At 37.5% G+C, this 16,486-nt stretch overlaps 1 protein-coding gene across 1 annotated transcript in view; it reads right to left on the reverse strand.

The window, feature by feature from the left end:
* The window catches only part of Vinc (vinculin), a 319,106-nt gene extending 310,691 nt beyond the window's left edge, over positions 1-8,415 (reverse strand). Inside the window, exon 1 of the mRNA XM_071664595.1 lies at positions 8,262-8,415. Within this exon, the coding sequence (XP_071520696.1) occupies positions 8,262-8,318 (57 nt within the window). The 5' untranslated portion in view covers positions 8,319-8,415. The remainder of the gene's footprint in view (positions 1-8,261) is intronic.
* Positions 8,416-16,486: the final 8,071 nt, after the last annotated feature.

Below are 16,486 nucleotides of genomic sequence, written 5' to 3' on the forward strand. Positions count from 1 at the left end.
AAGATCTCAGTGGGGTTCGCTGTCGAGGAGCACAATATGTAATATTGGCCTTATTATTATTACTCACTACACTTCATCGGCGAGGACACATGCCTTTAAATGTGTATACTGATCATAATCTAACACCTACACCCTTTTATACAGGCTCACCCAAACCTTCCAGAACTTTTAAGCTTGCACTATAATTTCTCGAGTCAGGGAGTGTATATACTGAATATATGTACGTTCCCTGACACTTTTATTACTCTCCTGACGTTTCTTATTTACCTAAGTAAATAGTGTTTCACAAACTCCTTCACTGTGATGAAAAAGATTTTAAGTATTTTGGTTGACTGCATACGACATTATATCTAGTATGCAAGATGGTGCACGCCAGCACACACATACATGCGAAAACAAATACACACAAACATATACAGACATGACCCCGCCCGGGTTTGAATCTTGGATACAGTAATAAGCCCACAGCCAACCCAAATGTTCATCCTCCCCTCCGGGCTGTTCGACAACTGTATACTGGCGGAGGGTGGAATGTGTGAATATCATTTGATTGCTATATGAGTGATACTGATAGAGTTGTGTGCAACTCGTGCTGCCATGTCTCATAACCTTATATATATATATATATATATATATATGTACCCCCCCCCCCCACACACAAACCAGCCTAAGATAGGCACCAATCTATCGACCTTCCTCTAGGGGAGGATGAACATCTGGGTAAAGAAAGCCGACGCCACGCCCAGGACTCGAACCCATGAGGGTCCAACCTATGGCTGACCTGTGCTGACCCATGGTCAGTAATGCTAATCATAACACCACGGAGGCCCGAGTGTGTGTGCTATAAACACAAAGGAGTAAAGTCATGGTACACACATAAAGGTTTAACATACGTGGCAAAGCGAGAGTAAAACCCTCTCCGTGACACACAAATAGTAATCACACACATCCTTGCATCCTTTAATGTAATAACTCTCCACGTAACACACAAGTAGTAATCACGCACACAATCTTACATCCTTTACTCTAATAATATAATCCTAAACACTTACGCACTACAGTTTTTATTCCCACCAAGTTATGAACACCATCCGTATCAAAGCACATCCGATTCTCTTGGCCGAGAGATTACTCAACAACTAGGGAAAGCCGAGTAAGCCACAAGTACTAGAACTATGGAGTTACGATCCAGCATTACATAATTACGATTCTTTACCCAAGAGCCAGCTTGAACTGAGTATCAGCCCAAGCTAAGAGTTAGCATGATATCCTAATACTGCATGTCAATCTGAGACGCGTAACAACCGATGGAACAAGTGAACCAACGCAACAAGTTAGGCTGACACGTGTAATGACGGTGCAAACCGACCGTTTAAAATGGTTTTCCATTATCTGACGACAGGTCATCCCGACAGGCCTAGCACACTCACGTGCGCACGCGCGCGCGCGTGTGTGTGTGTGTGTGTGTGTGTGTGTAAACCGTCTGCTTTACATGTGTCCCGCATCAGATTCGTAACTCATCTTCTGTGAGACTGGACACTCTAAGGGAAATCATTCATATACTTTTTTCTCTACACCTTTTCGTCCTTTTCAAGATGGAATTGTAAACCCTTCATTCCCCTACTGTGATGGGACGCCAATTCACCTTTGAATGCAATATGATTCTCCTTTAACATTCGTTCTAGTGTACCTGAGTCGCCGCAACAGGCGGTGGCCAACGGAAAACTGCAATTGTGATACCTTTGTCCCGTGAATTCCGAAATTCAACACATGCCGAGCTTTCCGAGTTTTACGCCAATACAAAGAACTCAGTTATTGGAAGCAACTGGGACAAGGTATTGACGTAACCCTTTAGTTCACATTTTACTGTCTCTAACTCATTCACCTGGCTATCGTAATCATTTCTATGGCCTTGTCTCTCTGGTCTCCATGCAGCATTCCGCTTTTAGTTTATGGATCATACAGGTCTCATAAACTTCCCGAGACACGATTACGATACAATAGTCGGCTAATTCATGTCTGCGTACAATCATGGGGCCGTTCCACCTTACGTCAAGGTCATACGACAAGCCAGTACAACACCGAAGGTACACATGCCAAGGTACAATCTATTTTGGATATATATCCTGACCCATTTCCTGTTCAGTAAAAGCTGTTTATTACTTACGTACTATATTCCTCACACGGTGATCACAAAATAAACTGAATTTTCCACGTCTTCAAGTTGATAACCGAGAAACAGTTGACAAAAAGCATTATATGATTAATGACACGATAAAAAGAAATAATGCTGTTTCCTTACTCCTAACCAGTTTACAGTTACATCGATACACAAACTCCTATCAATGCAAGAAGCTACAGATAAACAATAAGAAAATTTGGAAAGTGAAGTAGACGCAAACATTTGCGAATGCCTGGGCTTTGCTTGGCCAACGTTGGTCTGAGCGTCTCCCGCCCCCATCTACGTAAGGTACGGGCTAATCGTATGAAAAAGTATTCATGAGATGTAAATAGTCATCAATTTATCCGTTATTACCATAAAGTTGGCTTTCCACGGTTAAGAAAATTAGAGCACATTCGTAAGGCCCGAAGACATAGCTTAATGAGGGCAGTATTTCATACAAATGACTGCAGCAGAAATTCCTGCATACATTACCTATATACAGTGACTGGATTAATGCAATACTAATATATATATATATATATATATATATATATATATATATATATATATATATATATATATATATATATATATTTTCTTTCATACTGTTCGCCATTTCCCGCATTAGCGAGGTAGCGTTAAGAACAGAGGACTGGGCCTTAAGAGGGAATATCCTCACCTGAACCCCTTCTCTGTTCCTTCTTTTGGAAAATTAAAAAAAAAAAAAAACGAGAGGGAAGTATTTCCAGCCCCCCGCTCCCTTCCCTTTTAGTCGCCTTCTACGACACGCATGGAATACGTGGAAAGTATTCTTTCTCCCCTATCCCAAGGGATATATATATATATATATATATATATATATATATATATATATATATATATATATATATATATATATATATATATATATATATATATATAAAACCAGCGCCTGGTAGTAGGCTCACACGCCTGAGTGAGGACTATATCCCTGAACACTGACACCCATGAGGAAATTCGAGCAGAGTTACTATCTGTCGGCTGCCTAGGCCGGTCACAGCTGTGGTGCTCTACCCGAACCGAAATTGGTACCCATTTATCGACCATCCACGGGAAGGATGAACTGCCAGCTGAGCTGTACGCCGTGGTCCGGGAATGGTGCCCGGGCAAATGGATTGGTAACAGCAACGTTAACTTAAAAGGCACACACACACACACACACACACACACACATATATATATATATATATATATATATATATATATATATATATATATATATATATATATATATATTTTTTTTTTTCTTTCAAACTATTTGCCATTTCCCGCGTTAGCGAGGTAGCGTTAAGAACAGAGGACTGGGCCTTTAAGGGAATATCCTCACCTGGCCCCCTTCTCTGTTCCTTCTTTTGGAAAATTAAAAAAAAAAAACGAGAGGGGAGGATTTCCAGCCCCACGCTCCCTCCCCTTTTAATCGCCTTCTACGACACGCAGGGAATACGTGGGAAGTATTCTTTCTCCCCTATCCCCAGGGATAATATATATATATATATATATATATATATATATATATATATATATATATATATATATATATATATATATATATAATTAAAAAGGCTGACATGCGACTCTCACAATAATGTTAAATAGACGAAGATCCAGCTGCAAGATATGCCATGAGAATCCACACTGTTTAACCTTACGCATGAGAATGGTGTCATTTCAGACTCCACAGTGATTCGAGTCGAGCTACTCCCAGCCGTAACAAGCATGCGCTCCACAGACCACTGGTTTAAAAATGCCAGCCAGTTCCTTGCGATTTAGCCAAATTCTGAAGAAAGTTCCCTAAGCATTCATCTGTATGATTTTGTGAAGATATAAATAAGACAATATTCTGTTTGGGTTAACATTAGTTTTTCTAAAGGGCTAGTATTATTAACTGTCATCCAGCAAGACCACTTCCAGATCTTAAACTATCCTCTCTCGTTTAATAATCTGGTTGCCTTGTGTCACGGTTAAAGGCACTTCGATTGTTTATTCTTCGGCTTGGCTGTTACCATCCACAGCCAAGCCCCAGAGATTATTCCATGGTTTACCCTGACCACTTCCTATGCACTGATTCATGCCATAATTTCAGTCACATAACCTTTAGGTATCTGGGCCATAAGATAACAATATTTCTATCGCTACTGATTTCAAATATCTTGTTCTCAATAATATTCTGAAGGTGGTGTACTAAATATATTCTTGATGCCAGAGAAAATATTCTTGATACCAGAGAAAATATTCTTGATACCAGAGAAAATGAAAAGCAAAAATCCAAGTGATTCTTAATCAGTCTTATCACTGAATAAATTTTACAATACTCATCTAGAAGTTCTGGTAAAATTGTTATACAGCACAACCAAAAATCTCAGTTTAGTGCACAATCCCCCACAGTGCATCAGATCTGATGAAAAGAATAACAAAATGTTATCAAAATAATACTAAAATGAAGTTAATGGAAAGGGAAAATTCCAGCCATATGTGATCTACTTTCAATGCTAAAGGCTAACAGCATAATGACTACAAACAATGCATCACTCAAAAGTCAATGAAATTAAGATGGAATTAAACAAAAAGCAGCCTATATATCTCTAAAAAAAATTCATTCTTTTTATATATCTTTTCTGGATCTCTTACATATCATATTTTTCAATCATTCTTGCACTGGAATTGTTTTATGAGACAAATGAAAGCCTCATTTCACAGACTTTCTGACTAAAAAGGAACAAACAGATGCAGCTATACAAACTACATAATTCCAATATTTTTTCACAATATAGTATACACTTAATTTCTGATACAATATTTTTGTTAAATAGGTTATCTTTGTTCGTTCAGCCTATGTAATATTTCTAAAAAAATGCAACCATTCAACAAAATTCTTTTAAGGTAAAAACTGAAACCTTAAATCAAGCTGCACTGCCATCCAAAAAGTTATACGACACCAATATGGTTATGTAAGAGTTTCTAAATACACTGCTAATCTACCATTATCAGTCTCCTTGATGTAGCTCCTAATGAAACATACATCATAATCAGAATGTTATTTGGGTGATGTTTTGATCTGACTAATGGAGGTTCAATATTTCCAGCAATTATAGTACAATATATACTTTCTTTGCAACACATGAAATTTGGACTTAAAAACTATTCAAATAAAATCATATCTGTAATATGGCACTTTTACAAAAACTAAGAATATATAAAAATTCTATAGAACAGCCATGAGGCTACCTATGCCCCAAAGCCAGTCACATCTTACAGAGGACACAACAATTAAACAGTATATTGTCATCTTTCCCATCACTTGATATTTTGGTAAAAACAGGAACCAATGAGCATTCTTTATTTGTAAAGTGACAAGATACACCATGGTATTTCTGTGATAGCATAAAAACTTATAGGGCAAACTAAAGTCTGCTGATATGAATTTCAGAGGAGTTTATTTTCTCTGAAAAAATATCTAACTTCTGTGTACTTAATAGCACCTGTAATTGCCATAATATCCTTGTAACTAGATGCAACATCAAACTGCCTTTTCTTTACAACTCAGTTGTTTTCCAATATACAGAGACATACAAGAGAGTTAGTTGCAATAACAATCCTTAGCCTCCTCTAAAAATTAGGCAACTACAGGGTACAACAGTACTTTTCATCCTTTTCTCCTGCAGAACTCGTACATTTGTTTCAATTTTATGGCACACTACTTTACTCAGGAGCTTTTCACAGCAAACAGGTTGAAAGGCACAGCATAACTTACTCTAAATCATATCTATAGACCTTGGGGTAGTTTGTATGTCAAGGATTCTCTACTACACCCAAGGAATCATATATAAATTCATGAGATATGTAGCAAAAATACTTGAAAAGCTTTATCATCCAGCATCTTTCAGACCCAGGCAGTATCAGAAATGACAATATGCCATTCACAAGTGTTTCCTGACCATATTCTACTGGAAAATCTTTTGACATCATACTAGTTTTCTAAATTAGTTTCTATGACCATCTATAATAAAATATAAGTTGTTATCAATAGGCAAGCCTGTTCAGTGAGTAGTAGACCTGAAATTGGTGCATCTTCAGACACAGTCATGGACTGGTCTCAAAGTTGGTACATGAATCTTAATACAGAGAAGTGTAAAGCTTTACAAAGAATATTTTCATATTCTTCTGAACAGTTGCCCTGTATATACAAGAGATTGATCCAACAAGCCATGAACATTCACTGACGATACAAATCAAGAAAATAAATCTACATATGAACTTCAGCATCTACAGCTTCAAAAGGACATAGACAGACTGATGGACTAGGCTTATGGGTGGCAAATGAATTTCAATACCAAAGTGCAAAGTCTTAAATAAAATATCTATATATTCTTCCGAAGAGTTGCTCCCTTTATACAAATGTTTTACGGTTATCATCCAAAAATCTTGAAAACACTGCCCACTTTAGGTTCTTCTCCAGACTATCAACAAGAGTACATTACATTATATCCCTCTCTTGGAATATCTTAATGCCAGTAAGAATAATTCCTGGCGTTTCATTTTCTACATTTACAATTTTTAAACTGCTACTGGAGTTATAATACACTTTGGTAAGTGGACCAGTAATTCAAACAGTGTTGTACGTGATGTAAGGAAGATGAAAATACTATTTCCAATCATCAATTGCTATAATTACAGTGGAACTCTGAGAAAAATTCACGCAGCTAATCATTCAAGAACTAAGCGAAGAACTTTCTCCAGAAATATACCCAATAATCATATATGAATACACGAATGCAGTACAACCCAAAAATTCTGGATCATAAGAAGTTATCATTCTAGATCTACTGTGATATATATTAAGACATGGATCAATCAAGAGTAGAAAGATGACCTACTTATAATAAGTGTTACTGTCCACTAAAACTGAAAGCATGTAGTTGTAATATAATGTGCCAGATTACTCTGAGCATACTATTTCATTAAATTCACTTAAAATGAGCTCTGGGACTGGTTTTGACAAAAAAACAAATATAATCTTGTAGATGCCTCTCATAAAACAGGTACTGAAGTCAAATGAAAATGAAAGGCACAGCCTTAGCCTCATTTTTTATACAACAGATGCAAAGAAAGCGAGAAAAAAGACCACTGTTAAACACTAAGTAAGAACTGGATGGAAAGATGCACATTCAAGGAAAACATATAGTTCACACAATGATGTTTTAATGGTCATACATAACATAAAACTGATGGCACACTTATACAGAAATATGATATTACTAGTGAGTACAGAAATAACTTCTAAGAGAGGTCTCCCCAATAAATATAAGCTGTGAGCTGGCAGGAAAGCAAAGGTGGTCCTCTAATCTCAGAGCTCTAAAACTTTGGGTTTCACATGATACTCAAACCCTGCTTCCCCATTCCAAAGCAGGAGTTTTATTTCTCAAAAAACTGAACTTTGGTAGTCCATGAACTACAAGAAATAAAAAACCCTGATGCTTCATCAATTCTAAATGAATATTAAACTAAGAATTTGTAATTTAGTAGGAATTAACTTAATATTCATAGAATGCTAACAAATATGTACCCCATCTCATATTCTACACCCTTCACCTGTTCATTAATCTCTATAAGACAACGACCCAGGAGTGACAGTGCCAACACACATATCCTCAGGATAGCCGAAATAGAACGTGATTTAGGTCATTGTCCAACATATTTCCACTGTCACTCCCTATACAGATATAAATCAAGATCGAAATATATATTTCTTATGTAATATAGGTATAGAAACACTGCCTTTCAAGTCCACACTGTTGAGCAGGTGAAATTCTTGCTCAGTACGAGCAACAACTGCCTTCAGGATTACAAGTCTACAAAGCTACGTCTAGTTCTGTAACAGCGATCAGAATTAGTATCTACATTAATGTGTAAAATAAGTGAAAATGCCGTCACCTTCAGTCACCAGTGACGAAAGTCTTAAGGTTCAACATGGTAGGGCTCACCAAGACTCAAATCAGCTGGCTACACACAGGGGCCAAACCCCTTAGTAATAAATGGCACAAGAAACATTCATTCTTACCTGCTGAGCAACGGGCTCCAAGATGCCCTCGATTGTTTTCGTGTGAAACACAGGCATGTTTCCGGTCTGTGCCTAACACCTGTAGAAAATTAACACCTACTCCTCCCAGATCCTGCAACACCTTCACTCACTGGCACCAGACACCCGACTGAAATATCCCTTGCTCGGTAGGGTTGTTTTGACGAAAACTCGCGGAGATGTGATCTTTTAAAAAAGAATATGCTCAACATTTCACGTTCCTTTTAGGTAATATATGATTCTTAAGTAACAAAAAACTAACGGTAGTGACCTGGAAAATAAATATATGTAAGAATGAATTTGTAAACCTTTCGTTCATATTGCCTCGGTATTATTGGAACACTGATTTCGGAAATAGACAAGATCTCTGATATCCAGTAAATCTTGTGTTATAAGTTATCTTTGAACTATCATATGGTTTATTGGGATTCATGTACCTTCTGCTACCGTAGTATGGAAGTTATCTAACTAATAAAGAGAACTCTAGCTTCCTCACCGGCTTAGTTTTCCATGATTAAATATATATATATATATATATATATATATATATATATATATATATATATATATATATATATATATATATATATATATATATATATATAGGGATACTCACACTTCAGTAGGAGTTGAGAATTCTGTTTAATGAAACTTCACAACGCACAGCATGTTTCACGGAGGAAATCCGCTTCATCAGATGTAAGTTTCAAGTCCCCAACACAAGCTCACATTTTTATACATCTCCTTAAACACACACACACACACACACACACACACACACACATATATATATATATATATATATATATATATATATATATATATATATATATATATATATATATATATATATAAATAACCAAAGTTACTGTGCAAGACAATTCTTTTGAAATATTTCAATTGTATTTTTGCAGTTTGTATGTACTGTGTATATATGCTGTGTTCAGTTTTGTTACTAGGAGCAAAATACATAAATGTACATATAACACAACAGCCTGGCTTTTGAGATTAATGAACGCAGTAAAATTCCCATACAGACTCCTAGATTTGTATATTTCATTTCATTATATGGAGTTATTTAGTATATTTTACACCATATCTGCTTGTCCACATGTCATATATATATATATATATATATATATATATATATATATATATATATATATATATATATATATACATATATATATATATATATATATATATATATATATATATATATATATATATATATATATATATATATATATATATATATATATATTCTAGTATTTTTATCCGAAATATTCCAAGCTGTAATCGATTCTCACCTACATCCACCTCTCCTCCTTAGTCTTCTGCTATACTACTAAGGTATTATCTTCCTGACCAATCAATTTGTCTGTCGCAAGTTCTACATAACCATAGTATCTCACTGGTCTTTCATCCACTGTTGTTCTAGATTTCCCCACATATACCACTTTCATACCTTCACTTTTCGCTGTTTTCCTTGGTCTAGCTATACTAAAAATGTCTATCTCTGCGGTTTATTTTTTGACATCCTAAACTACATTAAGTTGGTTTCCACAACCGCGTTGAGACAAGTGCTCTTGTAAACCAGCCTCACGCAACTGTAAACTGTTTTTCTGACCTTAAAGATTATTGTGTACTGCCAGTTTCCTTCCTGGCATGAATCGTCTCCACTTTTCCTACTACCATCCTTAATGAAATTTTCTCCCAAATATGTTATCACATCTAAACTACCCTCCAGGAAAATTGATATTATACTCTAAGTTCCCAGTACCTTAATCGCATTCTTTTCCGGACTTCTCTCTAACCTAGCTAACGACAAAGTATCATCAGCATATAGCAGCAGTGGCAGCATTTAGGCATCTGTTACACCAGTATCATCCTACCTCGCTCTCATCTCACGCAATACTTCCATCTATAAACATGTTAAAGTTCCCCTTATAAGCACATAACCTTGACGCACTCACACAGTCATTTTAAGCCACTCTCATCAACGAGGCTTTTAAAAGCATTTAAGTCTTCCCTGTACAACATACGGTAAGAGCTTGCCGGAGAAGTTTCCTAACATTTGCTCTTTCCTTAAGTGCTGCATACACTTCCTAATTTTTCTCCAGGACTTTCTTCACCACTTAACGAAGTCCAAATATCTGAACAACTGATTCAACTTCACAAACTCAAACTTCTTCATCAAGAAAGGATTTACTAAGCCTTTCCTATGATCAATCGCTATCTTAACATACACCTTGCCAAGCCGAGACCTTTTTTTTTTTTTTTCTGTCACTTTTGCCTTTTTGTAGATGAATATCTGCCTTCGATCAATCATTATGCAAACGACCACTTTTTCTCACTTCCAAACAGACTATCCAGATTCTCTCAAGTTTTACTTTAAATCTTCACCATTTCACCCACCATCCTATTTGTATCCCTAGCTTTGCCAGTCTTTAAGGACATTAATATTCATCCGACTTCCTTCACAAGCGAGTCTACCCTTCTTATACTTCTCATTTTCCTTCTACGCATACTGACAACAGCCCTGTAACTTTCCCTGTCATTTTCAGTTAATTTTGTAAAGGACCTTTTTTCACCCCTTACAAGTGAAGTAAAATAAGATACAATTTGTGACGAAATAATCAAAACAAAGTGCTTTTAGGGTATTTGGTAATAAGGCTGGAGACCTACTTAAGATGCATTCCCAGATGACGGTGTGGAAGACATCATATATCAATTGCACCTAATTTTCCCTATATGTTATAAGGGCGTGATGAACGATTTGATAACAGATGACAGACAAAGGGCTATTATATAACCAAGGTCTATATAGATACCAGTATCCTTCCTACACATGCTAGCCACTCACTGTCCTCATTCTCATGAACAGTATGAATGAGGTAATATTTAAGTACATTGATGTTACAAAGAGGATATATGTGTCAGTGGAGGGAACGGGGAGAAGTGGGAGACCAAACTGGAGGTGGAAGGATGTAGTGAAAAAGATTTTGAGCGATCGGGGCCTGAACATACAGGAGGGTGAGAGGTGTTCAAGGAATAGAGTGAATTGGAACGATGTGGTCGACGTGCTGTCACTGAATTGAACCAGGGCATGTGAAGCATCTGGGGTAAACCATGGAAAGATTAGTGGGGCATGGATGTGGAAAGGGAGCTGTGGTTTCGGTGTATTATACATGACAGTTAGTCTTAGTGTGGACGAATGTGGCCTTTGTTGTCCTTTCCTAGCGATACCACGCGCGCACACGGGGGGAGGGGGGTGTCATTTCATGTGCGGCGGGGTGGCGGTGAGAATAGATGAAGGCAGCATGTATGAATATATGTCTATGAATGTATACGTTGAAATGTATGGGTATGTATATATGCGTGTGTGGACGTGTATGTATATACATGTGTATGTGGGTGGGTTAGGCCATTCTTTCGTCTGTTTCCTTGCAGCTAGCTCACTAACGCGGGAGACAGCGACAAAGCATAATAGAATAAATATTAATGTTACTCACCACCAATCCCGTGCCGGTGTGCAAAATATAAGTGAGAAATGAAGTTCAAAATAGAGAAACAAAGCGATCAGTATCATCTCCAAACTTGTTAGCCGAGAGTCTCTCCCGTACAGATTTTGTGTGAAAGTTGTAGTATTTCTAAATGTATTCATATTATGTACCACCAATGCTGTACCTGTGTAAGAGTAGAAATTTGAAGTTAATTACATAAAAACTTCACCTCAAAAGTCTTATCAGGAACTGATGTGTCATCCACACTCATTCAGCAATGAACGAAGCCAACAGAGTATTTTCTGTTACTCTTGAATACTTATGTATGATTCAATAAAGGATTTTTGGGGGCGTTCACATTGGGATGGAATTTCGGCAATATGCTCACCTTTTAAGGACTGAACAATTGGAACCCAGCTCAACTCTAGCAACAGTGCCAATTGGACCTGACTCTCTCTATTCACGTCTGCAAAATTTGTGGTCTTTATTCCAACCCATCATGTACCAATCTCCCTCTTTCTGAAACCCAACTGTCGTAAGATATCCTCCACATTATCAAATGCCGGCTATAATCCTTACCATCACGTCTGCTCGAAGGGCAGTTTGTGTTTATTCAGTAAATATACACCAACGTTTCGTCTCTTGGTTCTTGTTTTCCATCTTTGAAGACATGTGACTCTAAATCCCTATGCCATCTTTAACTTTGCTGCTTTTACATCTCTTTGACCTCCTACCATGGAGCATCACTTGTTTCACTTACACGCAAAAAAATTCCTCATTGTACTGGATCTGAAAGACTACTTCAAAATCTGGCTATGCTCTGTACAGGATGATGCAAATTGAGTTGAGGCCCTTTGTCTTTTCCTCACCAGTAGTCAGGAAACACGAAACACCCAACATGTGTTCTCAACCATCATGACCATTCTTCCAACACACATGACCTCTCTTTTACCCCTGTGCCTTTCACTTTCTTTTTACACCACATCTACCCCAACTGGGCTCTCTGACCACAATTCATTATCACATCCTAATCACATCTATACCCTATCCCACCTTGAAACGGCCAACTCCGGCAATTTGAGGGAGAGCAGTAGTCATCCTTCTGCCTCCAGCTGTGCTGACTGCACGGCAGAAGTTGTCTTGGCTGGAATGAATTCCTGTCCATTCTTCTAATGAATCTTTATCCCTCTAGTCATGGCTTGGTCCCTTTTACTCTGAAGCCTGTTGTATCAAGGAAACAACTCTTTCCTTCCCCAGAATCTTACTTCATTGTCATATCTGCTGGAAATCAATGTAAAGGTATTACACCAGTCAAGCATACTTTCATGAAAAGAAAGTGGTTCTTACCAAAGGAATCTCCATTAACTTATTCAACCTATGCTCTTCTAACCTGATCATTCTATAGCTGACTATCCTATTCAAAGCCGTTCTTTTCAGTGCCTTATTCTATTCAAACTCTAGAGGATTCTTCATTTAATCCTCTTCCAGACGAATTATCCTCACACAAAGTCTTCTGAGTATTCTCACAGCAACACATGGGTTAGGACTATGATTCATATAGCTTACCTCAAGTCTTAAGGGAGTGAGCCATGTAGCAACAATCTTTACTCACATAGTTTGGCTCTGGCTAAATGCTCAAACTTTTCCTTCTTGAAAACATGCCATGGTTAAGCCAATTTCGGTGTAAGGATAGAATTCTCACTTTCTTAGCTATTGCTCTTACTTCTGCCGTCTCTAAAGTCTCTGAAACTCACCTTTGCTCTCAACTCTCATACACTTTAGAATCTTAATCCTTACTTCCACATCACCAATGAGGCCTTCATAGAAGTTCCAATGGTGATTTTCTGCTTTACTCATCTTTTGATCTTCATCTCTCAAGGATTTTAATGAATCTTTATCATGGCCTTCGATATCTCCAAAGCATTTGACTGGGTGTGGCATAAATCCTTACTTAAGATACTTCCTTTGATTTTTCTGCTTCTCTCTCTTTTCTAAGATATCATTCCCTCTCTCGTCCTTCCATTGTGGTAGTCACTAATGGAGTGGTTTCTCCTTCCTATCATCATTTTTATCATGTAACCCCAAGGCCCTGGCTCTTTCTCTGTACATTTCTGCAAAATTTGTAGTCTTCAGTCCAGCCACCCCTGTAAAACATGTCAACTTCCTCCCTTAACTATCCTCTTTCTGATGGGGTTCCTGCAAGTTTTTGGCTGCACTCCAAGCAAGAGGGGAAGATAATGGACCTCACTTCGGTGTCTCAAGGTCCTTGAAAATACATTCTTCGTGTAACCACTTGCATGCAAATTCCGGTAATACTCATTTTATCCTCCAAGCAGTGGTCACCCCTCTAAGTTTCATCCTATCACATACTTGCACTCTTCTCTCCATAAATAATTCTTTCCCTTCAAATTCTAGCCATGTATACTCTCATGCTGGTCATTCCACCCCATGTATTTCAGGTTCTTTTTTGCCCCCTTCTCACTCTGAAGGTCATTCTTTTTTTTGCATTCTGAATATATCTCCTTTCTTAAGCCTTTGGATGCATACATTAATCTTGAAAAGCATCAATTATCCAGCAAAGAAATGAGATTCATATAAAATTTTCCATTGCTTTTTCATCATGAACTGTTGAAGTATTTTTTAAATTCTCAAATACATGTAGTTATAAAGAAAATACAAGTAAAATGTCCTGACTTTATGGTGGCACTATACAAATGACCAAATGTAAACAAATAACTTACTTTGCTCTATCTAGCCCAGCAATCACTGCAGGCCCATATTTGCCTACAAGAGGATGTTAAACATATCTATATCAGAGGATACTATAACATCCATAACCAGCCTAAAGGCAGGAAGAAAATTGTAAACCATCATTTATGTGCATTGCATATAAAAAAAACATCTGAATACTATAATAAAAGCTGACATAAAAATACATTTTAGCCACTTACTACAAAATGTATGTAGCAACTGGTAGGCAGCCACTGATCAAGGAAATAAATCATCAGGACTATCTTCTTGGGTATCTGGGAGACTAGTGAGCCAGCACTTCAATGGTTGTCAAGTTGCATTCCTCAAACCCAGGTAGCTGTCTTTTCTTTCTGCCTCACCCTCACATGGACTATTGGTATTCTGTTCACAAATATAAAATCTCTCCTTGTCCCACATAACACTTGAAAACACACTTTATTCTTGATAATCTCAAGCTTTTCCTGTGGTGGTAGCCCTGCCGTTTGGCAAAATGGTGAGAGCAATAGATGGAAACAGTAAGTAGGAGCATTAGGTATAAATAGTGGGTCAGAACATTAGGTAGAAGTAGTAGATTGGAATAACAGGCAGGAACATTAGGCAGCAGTTGGAAGGAAATTTAGGTAAGAGCCTCTAGAAACACTGCACTAGAGTTGACCCTTTACATTGGCCTGTTAAGGGTTGGTCACTAAAAACTAAGAAGCAGCACTGGAGTTCACCAGTTATGGGGACTCTTGCCGTGGCCACCCCCTTGAGGGAGTTATCAGAGGGAAGGGGCATCAGAGATATAGATAGATAGATAAAGTGATAATCAAGCTTGTATTGGTACATTAGATCTCAGAAAATATAATACCAATTACATATGTAAGGAATGACTTGAAAAAACAATAACAACATCAGCAAGAATAACATGAAGTCTTGTACCTGCATACATTGCAGTTCCAGCCTCATGTCAACAAACAGGTAGTTGCATAGCTGCTAAACAGATGGCAGAATTTAAAGAATGAGAGATGCCAACATGTCAGCTCCAAAGAAGAATGCTACTGACAGCAGTGGAATATAATGTCAGGGCAGGTATGACCACATATGCCCAAAGTGTTAATTCAGACCTGGGCAGCATCTCGGAATGGGGAAGCAGTAACCTGGGTAAATTCATCGCCTGTATTGTAAAACTGACATATCTATTAATATCTCTTTCTAAGTCTCACTTATTTCCCATGCTTCAATTTCACATCACAATTGATCCCTTAAATAACAAAAATGGTCATAACCATATCCTTCACTTTCATGGAAACCCCATATGGTCAACATCACAACAGTAGTTTTCAAAAAGTAGTGTGTGTTGGAGAGGTGCCATAATGTTTCTTGTAAGCAAGGATTTTTCTCACCCTGTGGAGTACTGCTCACATATCGAGTTTACTCTTCTATCACTACTCTTTTAACCATTCTTTTCCACCTCATCAATTCTCCAGCCATCACTTTTCTTCAACTATCCCTTTCTGTCTAGCATGATGCTGCTAACTATTTCCTGCTCTACACCTATTATTTCAGCACTGCTCTTGTCAATAAAGCTTGGACACATTATCATCCCGCAATTTGTGCATGAGTTCTGATAACCATGGTGCTGCCTCCTTTCCTCAAACAGGTAAGCTGTGAAATTCTCTACCAACTTCCACTTCTTCCTACAATCTTTCCACCTTTACGAGTCCACACACACCTGAGGAGCTCTATTTCTTCATTCTTCTTGTATTCTATTTTTTTCATTGAGATGGCTATGATTGTGGTATATTTCTGACCATGCTATGGTTATAAAAACAACTTAAAGAAGGCCACACAGCAGGTGCACTGAGTAAGTATGTGTGACATGCAAAGTACAGATAAATGAGATCTGCTATATCTGCTATAAACATCAAGAATATCATGTGATTCCTCTTGACATGCAGGAAGGAGAAT

The sequence above is a fragment of the Panulirus ornatus genome, chromosome 9, assembly GCF_036320965.1.
Source record: "Panulirus ornatus isolate Po-2019 chromosome 9, ASM3632096v1, whole genome shotgun sequence".
Lineage (NCBI taxonomy): Eukaryota > Metazoa > Arthropoda > Malacostraca > Decapoda > Palinuridae > Panulirus > Panulirus ornatus.